This window comes from Budorcas taxicolor, chromosome 10, assembly GCF_023091745.1.
Source record: "Budorcas taxicolor isolate Tak-1 chromosome 10, Takin1.1, whole genome shotgun sequence".
Lineage (NCBI taxonomy): Eukaryota > Metazoa > Chordata > Mammalia > Artiodactyla > Bovidae > Budorcas > Budorcas taxicolor.
The window spans coordinates 74,618,231-74,638,265 of NC_068919.1; the positions used below are offsets into that span (position 1 = coordinate 74,618,231).

The following is a 20,035-nucleotide window of genomic DNA, read 5'->3' on the forward strand; positions in this document are numbered from 1 at the left end:
AATGTTCTGATAAGAAAATATTTTAAAAGAGCCCTAGGGTATAAAAGCCTTTTTTCTTGCTATAAATAATTACCCTAACTCTCTCTCTTTTCTAATAGAGCTCACAATCTTGTTCAAGTGGTGTGCTCATCCCATCTATACAGTTTGATCCTGAACCTGACACACTGATGCTGACGTGTGTGTAGCTATTCATCCTGTGGATCAGCACACCTCACACACACACAGCCTGCAGTGTTCCTGTCTCCCCTGGGTGGCTGATGTGGCAGCTGTGGCTGCCCCAGGGAAGCATGGTGGCTGTGACCCACACCCACAGGAGAAACCCCATTCCTGCAAACACTGGTCCTTTCTTCAGCACACATGCTGAACTCCTTGGGACACAAGAGTTTTAAGAAAGGCAATTCCAGGAGCAGAGTATTTACATCTCCACATTTCTTCTCCATGGAGGTGAAAACACACACACACACACACCCCCAAATAATTCACAGGCTCTCTGAATGCAAACCAACAGGGGTGAACCTGCAGGAAGGCGGCAGCAAGGTCTTGGGGGAAAAATGTGGCTCCCACCCCAGCCTGACCACTGGCTCCCTAGGTCACGTTCCCTCTGGCCTTGGACAGAATCATTGCAATGTATGACCATCCATCCTCACAGGCCAGTTAGCTGATGGTCACTGCGGTTTTCAATCCTACAATCTAGTGGTCCAGAAGGCAGCACACAAAGGAATCAAAGGGCAGCTTAAGTGGCACAGAAAAGGTTAGTCCCCTTCTGTGCATGTCCTACATTTTCTCCCCTTTCTCCCCAACAGCCCTTCCAAGTCAGTTTCCTCCAGTCACCCAAGATCCCTAAGATATTTTCCAAAGAGTAGGGGGGAGATGGGAAGTAATGGAGTGACCACAATGAGACCCCATGAGGCCAAGCCAGACATAAACCTTGTACTCAAACTCTGCCTCTGATGACAAAGAGTACTGGCTTTTGCACCCTGACTCCCAGGAGATGGGGAGGTCGGGGAAGGATGGCATCGAGGAGCCACAGGAAGGAGCACATAGCAGAAAGCCAAGGAAGCCCGCCCCCTACTGACGGGGCTCGCGGTTCGTGCTGGAGTTCACGCTTCAGCCTCTGACCTTCTCTGCAGCCTGACCACAGCTTGGGGCTGGGCGTCACTGAGCCTGGGGTTTCTGGGAGCCCTCTTTGCTCTCACTGTCCTCCGCCAGGTTGCGCTCAGACCCTGTGACCAAAGGCTTGTTGCTGTGAAGCGTGTGGGCATTCAGCATCTCCAGCAGCAGATCGTAGACGGGCACCACATTTTTGCACTTCATGTTGAGCAGGTGTTCCATGCCCTTGTTACTGGAGAGACAAAAGGGGCTGAGATTCCTTCCTGAAGCAGCCACAGGAAGCCTGACACCTCCCCGACTCTCCCCCATGGAGCTGGTCCTCACCTTCACCCCAGCACGACCCCCAGCCCTCTGCTCTATGGTTCTTGCATCTGGCTCCTCCAATGATCTGCAGGTGAGGATGAAGCCAATGTCCTGTGGACGATGGTGTCCCACCACCCACCCCAACAACTTGACCCCTAGTGTGAGGGGGTCTCTGAACACCACAGGTACATTTTCATGGTCTTTGAAAACACTGAACCATTGCTATTGGGAGAAATAAGGGTCAGGTTCTGAGAGATCCTGGTCCCAACATTTTCATCAGCCCATTAATACATAATCTTGTTTCTTCTGAGTTATTGCTTAAAGGGCCTTATTTAACATGAATCATTGATTCATTAACATTTCATTCACAGCCTGCAGCACTAAAATTCATGCCTGAATGAAACTTATCTAACATGCATTTTCTCTGTAAGCATATCACAGGCTTCTTGCACTTAGGAACTAGACAGTACTTTTGCACTATTCTTGGGGATTCTTTTTAGACTATGAAATCTCCAACAAAGCACCAAATGCCAAAACAAGGTACTAAATAGACCATATAACACACCCTTGTTTACACTCTGAGAGCGGAAATGAGAAGGCAGAGCAAGCAGCACCTGGTACGACCTCCGCTGGGAACGTACGTGTGGGTAACTCAAGTTTTCTGCCAGTCCGCACATGTCCTCGAATGACCTCAAAAGCACCCTGAGTATTGATTTGGGGGTTACAAATACAGTTTAGCAAGCAGGCAAATTCACAAGTAGAGAATCTGTGATTAATGAGGATGGACTGTTTCTGCTCTGTAAACGGTCGTGCGCTGAGTAATCATTAAAGGGTAAACAGAGCAGAGCTCATTCCCACTTCCTCCCCCTTGTTGAAATCCGTGAGCTGTGTTGTCTTTTCTCACCGCCCCTAGACGTTCCTCCTCCTCAAGGGAGCGTTTACCTTCCTTCCTCTTCCCCCCTCCTCCAGCCCCAGCACCCCACCCTCCTCCTGGGTGACGGCCAACACTGAGCCTCAAGGCACCGGCATGAAGCCACCATCAGACACCATCTCCCTCCTTGAGCACACACAATGTCCATTTCCTGGATACACTCTACCCATGCACTGCCTTCCCAAACCTACACGGCTCACTAGTTCTCTTAGTATCCTGATATATTGGAAGATGGATAAGGTAGACTTGCCACCTTGAAGGGAAAATGATCTCCTGAAAGGACAGGCGGGCATCATCAGTACACACACTGATGGCTCTTATAGAATGCAGTTGTCATAGCCGCTTTATGGTGTCTTGTTAACAAGCCCCAGCTCGCTCTCCTTGCCACACGATAGACAGCAAGAGAAAAGGTGTTGAGGCAGGGAATACAACTTTAGGCTGACCCAGAGGATGGCAGACTAATGTCTCAAAATAACCATCTTACAAGGGTCTGGATGCCAGGTTCTTTTATAGATCAAAGGTAGGGAGAGATTGGGAAACAAAAATAAAAAGGCCACTAATTTGGCAAATATCTCCAAGAATGGCAAACCTTGGGCAGGGGATGTGTTGCAAGGATACATAATATCCTTTTCTATAGCAAGAAAAGGACAACTCTTAGGGAAGCCTTTGTGATCGCCCCAGATCACCAGCCCCAGAGCTGATCTAGAGAAGCTGGGTTTAACCTCTTTAAGAAAACACCTCAGGACCCCAGCCCTGTGTAGTTCAGGAAGATGGGGCAGCTCACTTTAGGGGAGGAACTAACTGCCCCTTTCAGAATCCATAAACAAGCTAAAATCCCCAGCAACTAAAAACCAGATAAGCCAGCACAATGCTGCAGGGAAAAGCCAATTCTGGCTCCATGTTGGAACTGTTCCTTTGACTTGCTTTCTGTTGCTTTTGTTATTATAATCACACATGATGACCTGTCTCGGAGAATCCTGCCCCTCTGCCTGACTTACTAAAGTGTCTTTTTTCAGGACCCTGTCCACCTGTAGGCGGCAGGAAGGAAGACACTAACACATGCCCTGCCTGAGGTTTGCATTCTAGGAGATATTTGCAAGATTAATGGTCTTTTTACTTTTGTTTCCTCGTCTCCCACCACCTCTGATCTCTAGAAGAACCTGGCATCCAGACCCTCAAAAGATGGTTATTTTGAGACATTAGACTGCATGTTCTTGGTCAGCCTAAAGTTGTATTCCCTACCTCAACACCTCATCTCTTGCCGTCTATTTTGCGGCAAGTAGAGTGAGCTTGGGCAGGGTAATAAGACACTATAAAGCTGCTATAATGACCACATCCTATACGGGCCATCAGCGTGTATAGAGATGATGCCCGCCTTTCCTCTCAGGAGTTCATTTTCCCTTAAAGGTGGCAATTCTACCTTATCCATCTTGAACTTGCAAAACCCTTTTTCCAAAACTCTTTATCCTTCTGTGAGCATCTGCACCCTCCCTCCCACCACACACCCAGTGGAGCAGACCCCACAGGGATGGTACCTGGCATGCCTGACATGAGACAGGAGCATCAGCAGGTTAGCCAGGCGCATGGACTGCTGCTGGGAGGACATGCCGCTCTTGGCAATCACCCAGACCAGAGCGTCCGTCACGGCATTCAGCAGGTGAGTCAGCTTCCGGCCACTGTCAGCCTCCTGGGGTGCTGTAGCTGAAGGGTACATACCTGGACAAAGAATTAAAAAGCCAAGGGTCATTGCCATGAGAAAACAGAAGTCATGTGCTCAGCCATTAGGCATGTGTGTGCTAAGCTGCTTCAGTCACGTCTGACTCTGTGTGATCCTACGGACTATAGCCTGCCAGGCCTCTCTGCCCATGAGATTCTCCAGGCAAGAATACTGGAGTGGATTGTCATGCCTTCCTCCAGGAGATCTTCCCTCTACGTTCTCCAGGAGGGAGGCCAAAGTGGTCTCGGCTGTTCTGACATCTGCGTATCTGGTGAAGCCTTAAAAGCATGGCTTCACTTCTGTATGCTGCTATTCCCCCAAGAGCCAGCCCATCACTGAGCTGGAAGGGAAAGCTGGCTGAATGCAGGCAGACTCAGCAGCCTCTCAGAGGGCTGCCAGGCCCATAAGTGTGGCCATGCCACAGTAGGAAATGTATCCAGCTGCCTCAAACCATGGCATGGTACCTCTCAGCTGCAGCAACAATACCCATATGGAGATGGCCAGGAAAGTGAGGTTAATCCAACTCTTAGTCCCTAGGAGGGCCACTGATCTAAGGGGAGTTTACAAACTAATCACCACTGCTAGGCAGCCGCCCACCCCTTACACAGCAGGGCCACTGCCACCTCACCTCTGCAGACTCAGCATTTCACTTCAGGTGACGCTATGGTGGAGCAGGAAGACCACCGATTTGCAATAAGACAGACCTGCTTTATATTCACCATCTCTTGCTCTCTGGCCCCTGACCAGTCACTTGGTTCTTCCAGCCTCAGCTCCTCACTGAGCAAAGCTTACAAGCACGTGAGTCCTGAGGTCCCCACAACTACCTCAGGAGGTAGGTCACCTCCCTGTTCCTGCCTGCCCATGTGTTTAATTCCCCTCTGACTCTAGGAACTGAAATACCTGGCCTCCTGAAAGTTACAAAATAACTGCTCAGTTGTGTATCCTCGCCCCTACCATTCCCCTCTCCTACCAACCCTGACTTTTTGATTCTGGGCAACAGGGAAGTAATTAGCTTCTCTTCCAGGCTTTGGATTTCAAAGAATAAATAGCAAATAACATGAAATCAACAGGGGAGCTGCTGACTTTTGACTGTGATGAAAACGAAGGATCATCCACAGAGTTTGTTTTGGAAGCTTTTGTTTTCTACTTTCGTTGGCATTTTCAGTTCAATTAAGGCAACTCAGTTCAACCCAGTTCAATTAAGGCAAGGGACATACTGAACCACAACCATGCCAGTGCAGTGCTTTACCACGTCCCTGGGGGCATGTCCCTCCATGATGTCTCACGATGCAGATTTAAGATACTCATCTTTGGCCCAGAAGCTGCTGCTCCAAGCCACCTGCTCGCCGTGTTCCCCACAGTGACTCTTCCTGACTCCTCCGCATCCTCAGGTCTCCCACTGTCCCTCACAGCAGATGACCTGCCCTCTTGCTGCCCCCACCTTCACCCAACATGCCCTGAGTGACCAAAATGGAAAATGCAGATCACGAAGCACCCTTTAATGACTTCCCAGCTCTTGAGGTAGAGTCCAAACCACTTAATGCCATTATCAGGGTACCAGGCCTCTCTGCTCTTTTCATCTTCAGTTCCCAGCATGCCTCAACTTGAACCGTAGCTGATGCACTGACCATGCTGAACGGTCAGCTTAGACCCGCCCTTGCTTCTCTCCCCTCCTCCATTCCACCTCCTCCTTTCCACACCCCCTCCTCCAGCTTATCTGCATCCATTCCTCCTCTAGATTCCAAACATTCCGTGCGCCACAACTACTGGTTATGAACTTCCCTGTAGAAGCTGATGGTCCTCAGACGCTACGTGCTTTTTCAGCAGAGGGCACCACATTGTGCCACAGGCTGGATGTCCTCATATACATGCTCTGGCCCTCAGCGAGACTGGCCATGAGTACTGTGGGGGCACAGACCCTGTCCATTTGTATGCCATTCTGTCCCCATCATGGACTGCAAAGACTGGCATGGAAGAATTAGCTGAATTTACATAGATTCAAACTTCTAGTCAATCACACATTATAACTGAAATGATAAATATGCATGTTAATGCATATTTTCGGTACATATACAGAAAATTATTAATTAAATGAAAATACAGCAAAAAATATTTTAAGCTTAACTTCCTTAAAATTGACCCTAGCTGCATTAACAAGTGCTTTCTTGTAACTACCCTTTTAGCTTATCCTGCTCCATGTACTTCTACTGACATAAATAAATCTTATCTCTGGATTCTAAAAGGAGTCAAAATTGTGTACTTGTACATATGTTGGTCTAAAGTGACAAAAAGTGAAAATGTAAAAATACTTGGCTACTATACAAATGTTCATAGCAATATTACTCATAATAGCCTAAAAGTGGAAATACCCCAAATGCCCATCAATTGACAAATAGATAAACAAAATATACATCCATATAATGGAATATTTTTTGTTGTTTAGTCACTAAGTTGTGTCTGACTCTTTTGTGACTCCCACGGACTGCAGCCCGCCAGGCTTCTCTGTCCATGGGATTTCCCAGGCAAGAATACTGGAGTGGGTTGCCATTCCCTTCGCCAGGGGATCTTCTCCACCCAGAGGTTGAATCCTGGTCTCCTGCATTGCAGGCATATTCTTTACCCTCGGAGCCACCAGGGGCACAAGCTTATAGATATGCTAAAAACCACTCAATTTTATGCTTTAGATGACACTACGTTTTAAAATCAGGACATCTCTGGTGTCCAGCGATTAAAAGTCCATCGGCCAATACAGTGGGCGGACATGGGTTTGATCTCTGGTCTGGGAAGATTCCACATCCTACAGGGCAACTAGCCTTCCGTGGTGGCTCAGATGGTAAAGAATCTACCTGCCAATGCAGGAGACCCCAGTTTGATCCCTGGGTTGGGACGATCCCCTGGAGAAGGAAATGGTTACCCACTCTAGTATTCTTGTCTGAAGAATTCCATGGACAGAGGAGCCCGATGGGCTACAGTCCATGGAGTCACAAAGAGTCAGATACAACTGAGCCACTTTCTCCTCACAGGGCAACTAAGCCTGTGTGCACAGCTACTGAGCCCATGCACCCTAGCGCCCATGCCCTGCAACGAGAAGCCACTGCAATGCAAAGCCCAATTGCCACAACTCGAGAAAGCTGCGGCAACAACAAAGACACAAAGGAGACAAAAAACTTAAATACAAAAAAAGAAAGCTCCTCAGTTCCTCCCTATTTCTGACCAAGGCTCCCATCAAATAACCTGTGTTGGCTATTGGGTCATGTTCTTCATAAATGAGCAAGCCCTGGACTTTCTACAGGCTGTGGAGCCAGTATAGCTCGACACAGGGCTCAGGGTGCATCACTGAGGAGGGGTTTGGGGATAGGAGTCCCTGTGGTTTTGTAAAGGCATGTGCTATATCAATTTTATACATGGGAAAGATTTTACATACAGAAGGATTAACCTATATAAAATCATCCTGGGAAGGAACTAAAGGCTGCAGAATAGCGACCTTGCTGCCTGACTCTCTTCAGTCAACAATGCTGTGCCTGCACTTTGGACATTCATGTACTCTCTGACTCATCAAAATGTATGAACACAGTAATTGCTAAGTGGCAGGCCCTGGGAGGGGCAAGGGACAAGACCCAAAGCCCCCACCCCCAGGACACTCACTGCCCAGACACATAAGAAATGGCAAGAATTAATGCCCTCCAGCCCCTAAGAGTAAAAACATCAGATTTCATTTTAGAATCAAATTACTTTTCCTAAAACTAAAGAAATAGAGAAAAAAAGTCAAGATCTTGGCACAACACCACACACATACCAAGGAAAATAAAAGAAAGTCAAGGACACAATTTCCTCTCCTCTTTATCGCCTGGGAACAGCTGTGTGCTCCTTCCACCAGCCCACCTGCTGACATTCTGAGCAGCACACGGGGAGAGCTGGGCAACTGCCCCCCCAACATCTGCCCCCCTTAGGGTTCAAAGGATGAAGATATAAGCTCACCTTGACCAAAAGCAAATAAGTCAGAACAGATAAAGTGTTTAATAAAACTTTCAGAACACTGACCAAAGGAAAAATGTTCTGGCTTTCGGGAAGCATCTGGTCCCATCACTTCATGGCAAATAGATGGGGAAAAAGTGGAAAACAGTGATAGATTTTATTTTGGGGGGTCCAAAATCACTGTGGACAGTGACTGCAGCCATGAAAATAAAAAGACACTTGCTCCTTGGAAGGAAAGCTATGACCAACCTAGACAGCATATTAAAAAGCAGAGACATTACTTTGCTGACAAAGGTCCATCTAGTCAAAGCTATGGTTTTTCCAGTAGTCATGTATGGATGTGAGAGTTGTACCATAAAGAAGGCTGAGTCCTGAAGAATTGAAGCTTTCAAACTGTGTTGCTGGGGAAGACTCTTGAGATTCTCTTGGACAGCAAGGAGATCAAACCAGTCAATCCTAAAGGAAATCAACCCTGAATATTCACTGGAAGGACTGATGCTGAAGCTCCAACACTTTGGCCACCTGATGCTAAGAGCCGACTCACTGGAAAAGATCCTGATGCTGGGAAAGATTGAGAGAAGGAAGTGACAGAGGATGAGATGGTTGGACAGCAACACTGACCCAATGGACCTGAGTTTGAACAAACTTCAGGACAGAGTGAAGGACAGGGAAGCCTGATGTGCTGCAGTCAACGGGGTCACAAAGAGCTGGACACAACTTAGTGACTGAACAAGATACGACCATCTCCTCTATCACCACCTCCTCATCCATCACCATGAGCATGGACTGGTGCTGAAAGGTGAAAGTGCCCTGGGCCCAGCAGGCTGATGACCGCAGTGCTCTGTGCCCATGTTCTCCATCAAGAAGAGAAGACCCATCTGACCTCTTCGGTGTCCTTCTGTGGATCCTTTCAAGCCATGGCCTTCTCTATCCACCCATGTCATGAGTGAACCAGAGCTTGAGTTGATATCTCTTAAAATTTTCTCTTTATGTAAAATAAGAAAATACTGTTTATGCAAAACAGGATAAACAGGTTCTAACTATTTCTTTCATTTAATGAAAAGTTTCATCCTTATGAAAACTTTGTAATAAAAAGTTACAAAAGCTTGATAAGTCCTAAAATAATTTAGATAAATAGATCTTATTCCTAATTTTAAATATTTCAAAAGACTTTTTATCTGTAGATTGATTCCACTGTGTTTCCTAGATTCAGTAGCCTTGAATTCTATGCAAGGGAGAACTTCTCTAGTTTTCAGGTTTCTGGAAGATGAATGGCTGGTCCCATGACTCTTAATTTGGATATGTTATTACGTTAACCACAACACTCACATAACACCTTCAAGTTTCTAAAACACCTTAACAATATTTTAACAAGTTGTGTTAAATGCAACATTGCTCTTGTCTCTGAGTTTCAGAAGCCACATCAAAGACTGAGTAAATGTAATGCAGCAATTCTAGGTGCTCGCACATCTTACCTCTGCATGGTGGAGGAAGATTGCTGAGAGGGAAGTCCAGGTGGTACTGTCCTCATCCCATCTCTCCCCACAGAAAGGAACATGTACTTCTCCTAAGCTTGGTAAGGATCAGACACCTCATTAACTGTAAGAGTGTATAACCTTCAGTTCAGTCGCTCAGTCGTGTCCGACTCTCTGCGACCCCATGAATTGCAGCACACCAGGCCTCCCTGTCCATCACCAACTCCCGGAGTTCACTCAAACTCATGTCCATCGAGTTGGTGATGCGATCCAGCCATCTCATCCTCTGTCGTCCCCTTCTCCTCCTGTCCCCAATCCCTCCCAGCATCAGAGTCTTTTCCAATGAGTCAACTCTTCGCATGTATAACCTTATTCTAGACCAAAAGCATTGTATCTAGCTCATTACCACTAAGATTTTCTTGGGATCAAGTTGAATTTAGAGATTATTTGTGAGGAGGTCTGACCTCTTAACATACTGAATCTGCTAACCCATTAACCTTTGTCCCCACTTATTTAGAATTTCTTTAATTTCTCTCTGCAATGTTTTACAGTTTTCAGTGTGCAGTTTCACATCTTTTGTCAAATTTATCCTAAGGTTTCATAATGTTTATGCTATTATAAACGGTATTGATTTTTAATTTCAAATACCAACTGTTCATTGCTACCATATAGAGATAAAATTATTTTTTATATATTTCCCCTATATCCTACAGTGCAGGAGACCCGGGTTCAATTCCTCGATCGGAAAGATCCCCTGAAGGAGGAAATGACAGCCCACTCCAGTATTCTTGCCTGAAGAATCCAATGAACAGAGGAGCCCGGCGGGAACAGACCATGGGATCGAAAGAGTCGGACACGACTTAACAACTAAACCACCACCATATCCTTCAATCCTGTTAAACTCACTTTTTTGTAAGCTCTTACTAATAGATGGTAGAAAGATGGTAAAGAATCTGCCTGCCAATGTGGAGATGCAAGAGACCTGGGTTTGATCCCTGGGTCAGGAAGATTCCCTGGAGTAGGAAATGGCAACCCACTCCAGTATTCTGCCTGGAAAATTCCCTCAACAGAGGAGCCTTGCAGGCTACAGACCACGGATGGGTTCACACAGGGTAGGAAACGACTGTGCAACCAAGCACACACACAATTTTCTACACAGATTATCATGTTTTCAAATAAAGAGTTTTACTTCTACCTCTATAATGTTGATGGATGTACTTTTACCTCTTTTCTTGCCTTGTGGCACTGAAACTTCCAGTAAAACACTGAACAGAATTCATGACAGTGGATATTCTTGCCTTGTTCCTGATAACAAGTATAGCATTAGCTGCAGGTTTTTCATTAATGCCCTTGATTGGGTTAAGAAGTTTCTTCCCATTTATTAGTTTGTTGACAGTTTTTAGCAAGCATGGGCATAGATTTTGTCAAATGCTTTCTTTGCACTTACTGGGAAAATCATGTGATTTTTCATTAATTACTCTGTTAACATGGTACATTATGCTGATCGATTTTTAAATGTTAAAGAACCCTTGTATTTCTTGGAAAAGTCACATTTGTTTGTTATATACTATTGGATTCTACTCTTTAAAAACTTTTGAGAATTTCCCCATCTGTGTACATGAGAAATATTCATCTGTCTTTTCTTCTAATATGTTGGTCTGGGTTACTGTCAGAGTGAATTGGAAAGTTATTCTTGGCTCCTCAGTTTTCTGCAAGAATACATATAAACTTGGTATTATTTATTCCTTAAATGTTTGGTAGAATCCTCCAGAAAAGTCATCTGTGCCTGGAGTTTTCTTTGTGTGAAGGTCTTAAACTAAAACTTCAGTGTCTTTGATAGATAAATAATTATTCAGAGTTTTTAAGTTTCTTTTTGATTGAGCTTCAATAATTTGTATCTTCCAAATAATTTGTCCATTTCATCTAATATTCAAGTGAATTGCCATAGAGTGTTTATAATATTATCTTATTATTTTTAATATCTGAAGAATAACAACATTATATGTCCCACTACCAATATTGGTAATTTGTATCTTCTTTTATTATGATCAGTCTGGCTAGAGGCTTATCAGTTTCATTGATCTTCTCAAAGAATAAGCTTTTGACTTTCTTAATTTTCATCTATTATTTTCTATTTTCTGTTCCATTGTTTTCCACTATATCCTTTATTATTTCTTTTCTTCTGCTTACTTGGGATTTCATTTTCTCTTCTTTTCCTAAGTCTCTTTAAGGTTGAAAGCTGAAGTCTTTCACTTCAGACCTTGATTTCTAATTGAAATATAGTTGACACACAATTCTAAGTCAGGTTCAAGTGTACTGCATAGCGACTTGGCATTTGTGTACATTATGAAATGATCACCACAATAAGTTGAGTAACCATCTGTCTCCATAGAAAGATATTACAATATTATTGACCATATTCCTAATGTTATATATTGCTTCCCCATGGCTTTCTTTATTTAATAACTGCAGGTTTGTACCTCTTAATTCCTTTCACATGTTATTTCATGCTCTTTTGCCTCCACCAACCACCTGTTTGTCCTCAGTATGCATTTAGTTTATTTTTGTGTTTTGCTTTTTAAATTCGACATATAAGTGAGATCATACAGTATTTCTCTTTCTCTGATTTATGTCACTTAGTTTAATGCCCTCTAGATCTTTCTATGTTGTTGTAAATAGCAGGATTTCAATTTTTAATATATGAGTAACATTCTACTCTGTGTGTGTGTATATATATATATATATATATACACACTCATATACATGACATTTTTTTATTCACTTATCTATTGATGGACACTTAGGTTGCTTTGATATCTTGGCTATTGTAAATAAGGCTCCAGTGAACATTTGTTTTGTTTTGTTTAGTCACTAAGTTGTGTCTGACTCTTTTTTTGACCCCATGGACTATAGCCTGCCAGACTCCTCTGTCCATGGGATTTCCCAGGCAACAATACTGGGGTAAGTTGCCATTTCTTTCTCTAGGGGATCTTTCCAACCCAGGGATTGAATCCATGTCTCCTCCATTGGCAGGTGGATTCTTTACCACTGAGCCACTAGGTAAGCCCTCAGTGAACATTGGTGTACATAAATGCCAGAATATACATTCTCTTTAAGTACACATAGAACATTCTCCAGGATGGATCACAGGCTAGGCCAGAAAACAGTCTTAATAAATTTAAGAAAATTCAAATTACATCAAACATCTTTTGGCTATAACATTGTGAGAATAGAAATCAATAACAAGAAAAAAAACTGCAAAAAAACACAAACACATGGAGTCTAAACAGCTACTACTAAAAAATCAATGGGTCACTGAAGAAATCAAAGAGGAAATAAAAATATACCTGGAGACAAATGAAAATGGAAACACATGATTTGAAATCTATAGGATGCCACAAAAATAATTCTAAGAAGGAAGTTTATAGCAATATAAGCTTACCTCAGGAAACAAGAAAAATTTTGAGAGGTTCCTTTTATTGGAATATGAGCCTTGAATACTATAAATTTCCCTCAACTGTTGAGTAAGTTGCAACCCCCAAATCTGGCTGTGTCCTACTTTTATTTCAGCTAGTTCAAAATGCTAATTTTGATTATTTTTCCTGTGATCTACAGATTATTTAGATATATGTTATTTGGTTTCCAAGTGTTTGGAAGTTTTCCAAGATCTTTCTAATTTCTAATTTAGTTTCATAGTGTCAAAGAAAATACTTTGTATGAGTTAAATTCTTTTAAATATATTCAGATTTGTTTAACGGTTCAGAATATGGTCTATCCTGGTAAATACTGAATGAACACTTACCAAAAAATGTGTCTTCTGCTGTTTGAGGGTTGAGGGCTTTTAAAATGTCAATTAGGTAAAGTTGGCTGGCAGTGTTATTCAAGCCTTCTCTATACTTGCTGATTTTCTGTCTACTTGTTCTATTGATTATTAAGGGGTACTAATATCCAACTATAATAAAGGATTTGTTCATTTCTCCCTGAGGCTTTTTTTAAATTTTGATGAGTTTTCTTTTTATTTCTTTTGGCTGCACTGGGTCTTGTGGAGTGTGGGGGCTTATCCAGTTGTGAAGTGCAGGCTCAGTGGTTGCAGCACACGGCTCTTTAGTTGGGCTTAGTTGCCCCAGGGCATGTAGGATTTTAGTTCCCAGATCATGGATCAAACCCGTGTCCCCTGTAATGGAAGGCAGATTCTTAACTACTGGACCATCAAAGAAGTCCCCTCCCTGCAGTTTTATCAGATTTTACTTCCTAATGTTTGAGGTTTTCTTATTTGGTGCATAAATGTTTAGGGTATTTACATCTTCTTGACAAACTGACTCATTTATCATTACAAAATAACTTCTTTATTTCTAGAAATTTTGCTCTAAAATTTACTTTTTTCTAACATTAATATAGCCACTCCAGCTTTCTCTTGATTAGTCTTAGAATGTAATATCTTTCCCCACCCTTTACTATTAACTTCTATCTTTAAATGAGCTTCTAGTTAGTAGTAAACAGTTGTGCTGTTTATCCAATCTGAAAATGTTCTCCTTTTAATTGAGGTTTAATATAATTATTGTTAGGATTAATTAAGAATTTACCATCTTGTTTATTGTTTTCTATTTGTCCTATCTATGCTTTATACTGCCTTTTTTGCTTCTTTTTGGCTAATTTTTATGGTCCCATTTTATCACCATTGTTGGTATTAGCTCTAATTCTTTGTTATTTTCATGGTTGCATTTGGGTTTGTGATTACATTTTAACTTACTACAGTTTACCTTCAAGTACTACTATAGTACTTCATGTGCAAAATAAAAACCTTATACCACCCTACAGTTCCATTTGTTCTCTCCCTTTGTGGTCTTTTCATCTCTTTTACTTCTATATAAACCCACAATATATGGTTGTTTTTTGCTATAAACATTAGATTATCTTTTAAATGAAAGTAAAGAGTCTTAAATAATAAGATAAATTCATTATATTTATATTTACCGACACTGTTATCATCTGCAGGACCCCTTTATTCCTTTGCATGGATCCATATTTACATCTGGTATCATTTTCCTCCTGCTTGAAAGACTTCCACTAATATTATAATGCTAGTGATGAATACTCTGAGTTTTTGTATGTCTGAAAATATTTTATTTTTAGTTTTTATTTTGCCTTCATTTTTTTCAATTTTTCTTTTTATGTGGGCCATTTTTTAAAGTTTTATTACATTTGTTACAATATTTCTTTCATTTTTATGTTTTGGTTTTTCGGCTGTGAGGCATGTGGGATCTTAGCTGCCTGACCAGGGATTAAACCCACACTCCTTGCACTGGAAGACAAAGTCTTAACCACTGGGCTGCCAGGGAAGTCCCCTGCCTTCGTGTTTTGAAAGGCATTCTCATTGTGTAAGGAATTCTACTTTAGTGCTCGCTTTGGCATTATGTATACTAAAAGGAATTCTACTTTAACAATTTTTTTCTAAAAGTACTTTGAAAATGTGCTTCCTTGCCCCATCCACTTGCATCAGAACAGAAATTTGCTGTCCCCCTCTTCTTTGTTCCTCTGTATGCAATATCTTTATTCTCTAGTTGCTTTTAAGATTCTTCTCTTTATCACTGATTTTAAGCAACTTGAAAATGATGTGCCTTAGTGTGGTCTTCTTCACGTTTCCTGTTCTTGGGATGCATCAAGCTTCTTGGATTTGTGTGTTGATTGTTGTTCAGTCACTAAGTCATGTCCAGCTCTTTGTGCCCCCATGGACTGCAGCACACCAGGCTTCCCTGTCCTTCACCGTCTCCCCGAGTTTGCTCAAATTCATGTCCATTGAGTCAGTGATGCTATCTAACCATCTCATCGTCTGCCACCCTCTTCTCCTTTTGCCTTCAATCTTTCCCAGCATCAGGGTCTTTTTCAATGAGTCGGCTCTTTGCATCAGGTGGCCAAAGTGCTGGAGCTTCAACTCCAGCATCGGTCTTTCCAATGAATATTCAGAAAATCAATCCAACTGATTTTTCTTTAGGAAAAAGAAATCCTAGTGTGTTTATAATTTTCATTAAATTTCAAAAAATTTCAACCATTGTTTCAAGTATTTTTTTACCCCTCTGCTTTCAGGGACTCCAAATTCACATATATTAATAACTGTAGTTGTCCCATAGCTTCCTAATAATCTGTTCATTTTTTAAAACTTTTCTTCTTTCCATTCTTTTTTGATAGTTTCTATTGCTATCGCTTAACATCCACTATTTTTTTCTTCTGCAATGCCTAATCGGATGTGAAAGTGAAAGTCATTCAGTCGTGTCTGACTCTTTGTGACCCCATGAACTATACAGTCCATAGAATTCTCCAGGCCAGAATACTGGAGTGGGTAGCCTTTCCCTTCTCCAGAGGATCTTCCTAGGATGTAAATCCATCTAAACATACTTTTCACATTTAGAAATTCAGTTTGAGTGTGTTTCATATTTTCTATGTCTCTTCCAACCTGTTCATGCTTTCCTCTTTCTGGTGACTCTTGCCCTGTCCTTGGTTAGTACTGCAATAAGCACAAAACTGATATTCAGCTGAAGACCTGAAGGGGACCCTCTGCAGATTCTGAAAGCCTCTCTGGCCAGCTTTTTCCTCTCTAGTACTCCTCAGAAATAAGGAATATAGTTATACTAATTGTTTTAATGTCCTGGTTGACTAATTTTATCATCTGCATCCTCTGGCATCTTTTCCAGTTATTGTCATTTCCCTCGTTTTAAGTCATATTTTCTGCTTCTTTGCATGCCTGCCAACATTTGATTGATTTACCCTGTTAGGTGTTGTATATTCTTCTAGTCCTTTAAATTGTCTGGCACTTTATTCTTGGGTGCAGTTAAGTTACTTGGCAATAGTTTGATCCTTCAGACCTGTTTTTAAGTTTCATTTGTAGGACCAGAGCAGCCTTTATTCTAGGGCTCGTGTTACCTCACTCCTGAAACAACACCTTTCTGAGTACTACAGCCAACATCCAGTAGAGCTCAAGGTTTTTCCCTGTGGCTGGTGAGAACATGAACTATTCCTGGCCCTGTGTGAACTTCCAGGGGTTGTTCTGCCTCCTTCTTTCTGATGATTCTTTCCCCGTCCTTAGTTATCATCATAATAAGCATGAAATTGATACTCAGCTGAAGACCTGACAGGAACCCTCTGCAGATCTCGAAAGCCTCTCTGGCCAGCTCTTTCCTCACCAGTACTGTCCCCTGCAAATCCTAGCTGCCTTAGCCTCCCTAAACGCACAACTCTGTCCCCTCAGTTCAGGAAGACCCCTGGTGTCCACTTGGGTCACTTCTTCCTGTGTTACAACCTGGAAACTGGCTCTAGACAGTAAACTGATCAAAGGACTCATTTTCTGTCTCTTCTCTTGGGAATCACTGTCCTTTATGGCCTGTGTCTGTTTTATATATTCTGTAGGGTTTCTTAAATTTAAGGTGCCTAAGTGGATTCTGTCTCTGTATTTGTTTTCAAGTTAATGTTATAAATAATCAAAAGGAAAAATAGCCTGTAACTTGAAATGCTTAAAATCCAGCAAAGACCTCTCCTAACAGTGGAAATTTTCCAATAGAATGAGAACCCCATTTTCTGAACAGTAATGCTGAACAGAATAAATTCACTTTGGGGACTTTCCTGATGATCCAGAGTTTAGACTCTGTGCTTCCCCTGCAGGGGACACAGGTTTGATCACTGGTCAGGGAATGAAGATCCCACATACCATGTGGCACAGCTTAAAAAAAAAATAGAATATATTCACTTTGAAAACTGTTTTGACCACCAGGCCAAAAAAACTTTTTAAAGAAGATTTCTTAAATTTGGGTTTACTGTAAACAAATTCTACCCATTTACCACCATGAGTGAAAATTACATCACATGCCTGCCTCACCCTCTGTAATTCCCTCCACATGGCAGCTCTGTGAGACGCTGCAGGAGGAACGCCACAGCCTTAATCTTTCCCATTTGCACAGATGATGCTTCTAGCTTCCTAACAACACAATATGATGTCTCAGAGGCTAAAATGTCTGTAAGGAGCCTCGCCAAACAGAAGCCTTTACACATCAAAGTGTTCTAACAAGAAGCAACTGCTTTCCAAGGAGCACTGTGCTACACAGAAAAGAGGCCTAAGTTATTTCTGCAAGTGACAGAAGTCCCATAATCTGGCATTTGATAATTCTCTTGTGCCAAGGTACAAATGAACTTTCCAAGGAAATCTTCCCTTTAACAGAGACAAACAACAGCAAACATTTGAGATAACGTAAGTATGTAGATTCAAAGACAAGATCTGAAAAAGCTGATTTCCTTCCACAATCAGTTTCAAATGTCCCACTTGGTCATTACCTACATGCACATCAGCTTAATCACTGATGTAAGCCGCGTCCTCAAATTATTCTACAGAAGGTGAATGGTAACAGTCAATGTCAAGAAAGTGATAAAAGCCCCAAAACATTTAGCAGTTTTCTTGACTTCCCCTACAATTCTCACTTGCCCAACGATTTACTATTTCTACTCACAAATGTTTGTTTTCTAGATATGGTGTAGAGAATGCATTGGGTGCAGGGGAAATGTCTTGTCTTATAAGTAAGGCCAGATTGAGACCCAACAAGGAAGCACCCAAAGTTGTCTTCAGGGTTTCTGAGCTTCACATGACCTTCAAATTTCTTCATTCCCCCTCTCCCCTCCTTTAAGACCTAACTTCTTCCCCTCACACTGTCCCTGTACCCTGATCCAATTATCTCCCAGACAATACTTCCTGCTCAATACCAGAGTTACACAAAGTATGACCTGTTACCAGTACACAAAGAGAGAAGTAAAAATTGAGGGTAAGCATTTGGAAACTCTTACAGCAACTGATAGAGTAAGTTTAAATCAACTGAATATAACAATAAAATACTAGGGCTTAGTACTTTTCAAATTTTTTTTTAATTTTATGAAAGTAACTATCCATAGAGATTCCCTGGTACTCAGCTGCAGGGAATCTGTCTGCAATGCAGGAGACCCCAGTTCGATTCCTAGGTCAGGAAGATCCCCTGGAGAAGGGATAGGCTACTCCCTCCAGTATTCATGGGCGTCCCTGGTGGCTCAGAGGGTAAAGAATCCGCTTGCAATTCAGGAGACCTGGGTTCTAACCCTGGGTTGGGAGGATACCCTGGAGGAGGGCGTGGCGACCCATTCCAGTATTCTTTCCTGGAGAATCCCCATGGACAGAGAGCCTGGCGAGCTACAGTCCATAGGGTCGCAGAGTCAGACACAACTGAGCAACTAAGCATGGCACAACTATCCATATAGAAGGATTCTTGTATCATAAGAATCAATACTGTCAAAATGACCCATGGTAATCCCTATCAAATTACCAATGACATCTTTCACAGAACTGGAACAAAAAAATTCCAAAATTTATACAGAAACACAAAACACCCAGAATAACCAAAGAAATCCTGAGAAAGCACAACAAAGCTAGAGGAATCAGACTCCCTGACCCCAAACTACACTACAAAGCCACAGCAATCAAATAGTATAGTACTGACACAAAACAGAAATGTAGGTCAATGAAACAAGATAGAAAGCCCAGAAATAAACTCAGGGACTTATGGTCAACTAATCCATGACAAAGGAGGCAAGAAAATACAATGGAGAAAAGACAGTATCTTCAATAGTGGTGCTGGAAAACTGGACAGCTACATGTAAAAAAATGAAATTAGGACACTTTCTAACACCATACACAAAAATAAATTTGAAATGGATCAAAGATCTATATGTAAGGCTGGACACTGTAAAACTCTTGGAGGAAAATATAAGCAGAACACATGCGTTCATGCTATGTCCAGCTCTTTGTGACTGGACTGCAGCCCCCCAGGCTCCTCTGTTCATGGGACTCTCCAGGCAAGAATACTGAAGGGGACTGGCATGCCTTTCTCCAGGGGATCTTCCTGACACAGGGATCAAACCTACATCTCTTCTGTCTCCTGAATTGCAGGTGGGTTTTTTACCACTAGCACCACCTGGGAAGCCCTAAGCAGAACATTCTCTGACATAAATCCCAGCAATATCTTTTTTGATTTGCCTCCTAGAGTAATGAAAATAAAAGCAAAAATAAATTTGTTTACTTAAATTTAATTTGGGCCAAATTAAACCTAAAAGCTTCTGCACATCAAAGAAAACCATAAACAAAAAGACAACCCACACAATGGGAGAAAATATTTGCAAATGAAGCAACCAACAAGGGATTAATCTCCAAGATATACAAGCAGTTCATGAAGCTCAGTATCAAAGAAAAACAAACAGCCCAACTGAAAAATGAACAGAAGATATAAACAGACATTTCTCCAGAGAAGACATACAGATGGCCAGAAAGCACATGAAAAGATGTTCAACACCACTAATTATCAGAGAAATCCAAATCAAAACTACAATGAAGTATCACCTCACACTAGTCAGAAAGGCCATCATCAAAAAGTCTACAAATAATAAATGCTGGAGAGAGTATGGAGAAAAGGAAACTCCCCTACACTGTTGCTGCAAATATAAATCGCTATAGCATCTGTA

The 20,035-nt window shown here is 42.1% G+C and overlaps 1 protein-coding gene across 1 annotated transcript in view; it reads right to left on the reverse strand.

The window, feature by feature from the left end:
- Positions 1 to 1,155: 1,155 nt before the first annotated feature.
- ESR2 (estrogen receptor 2) overlaps positions 1,156 to 20,035 on the reverse strand; it is a 58,038-nt gene continuing 39,158 nt past the window's right edge. The window contains exons 8-9 of the mRNA XM_052646901.1: positions 3,880 to 4,060; positions 1,156 to 1,342 (exon numbers count right to left, since the gene is read on the reverse strand). Coding sequence (XP_052502861.1) covers positions 1,156 to 1,342; positions 3,880 to 4,060 — 368 coding nt within the window. The remainder of the gene's footprint in view (positions 1,343 to 3,879; positions 4,061 to 20,035) is intronic.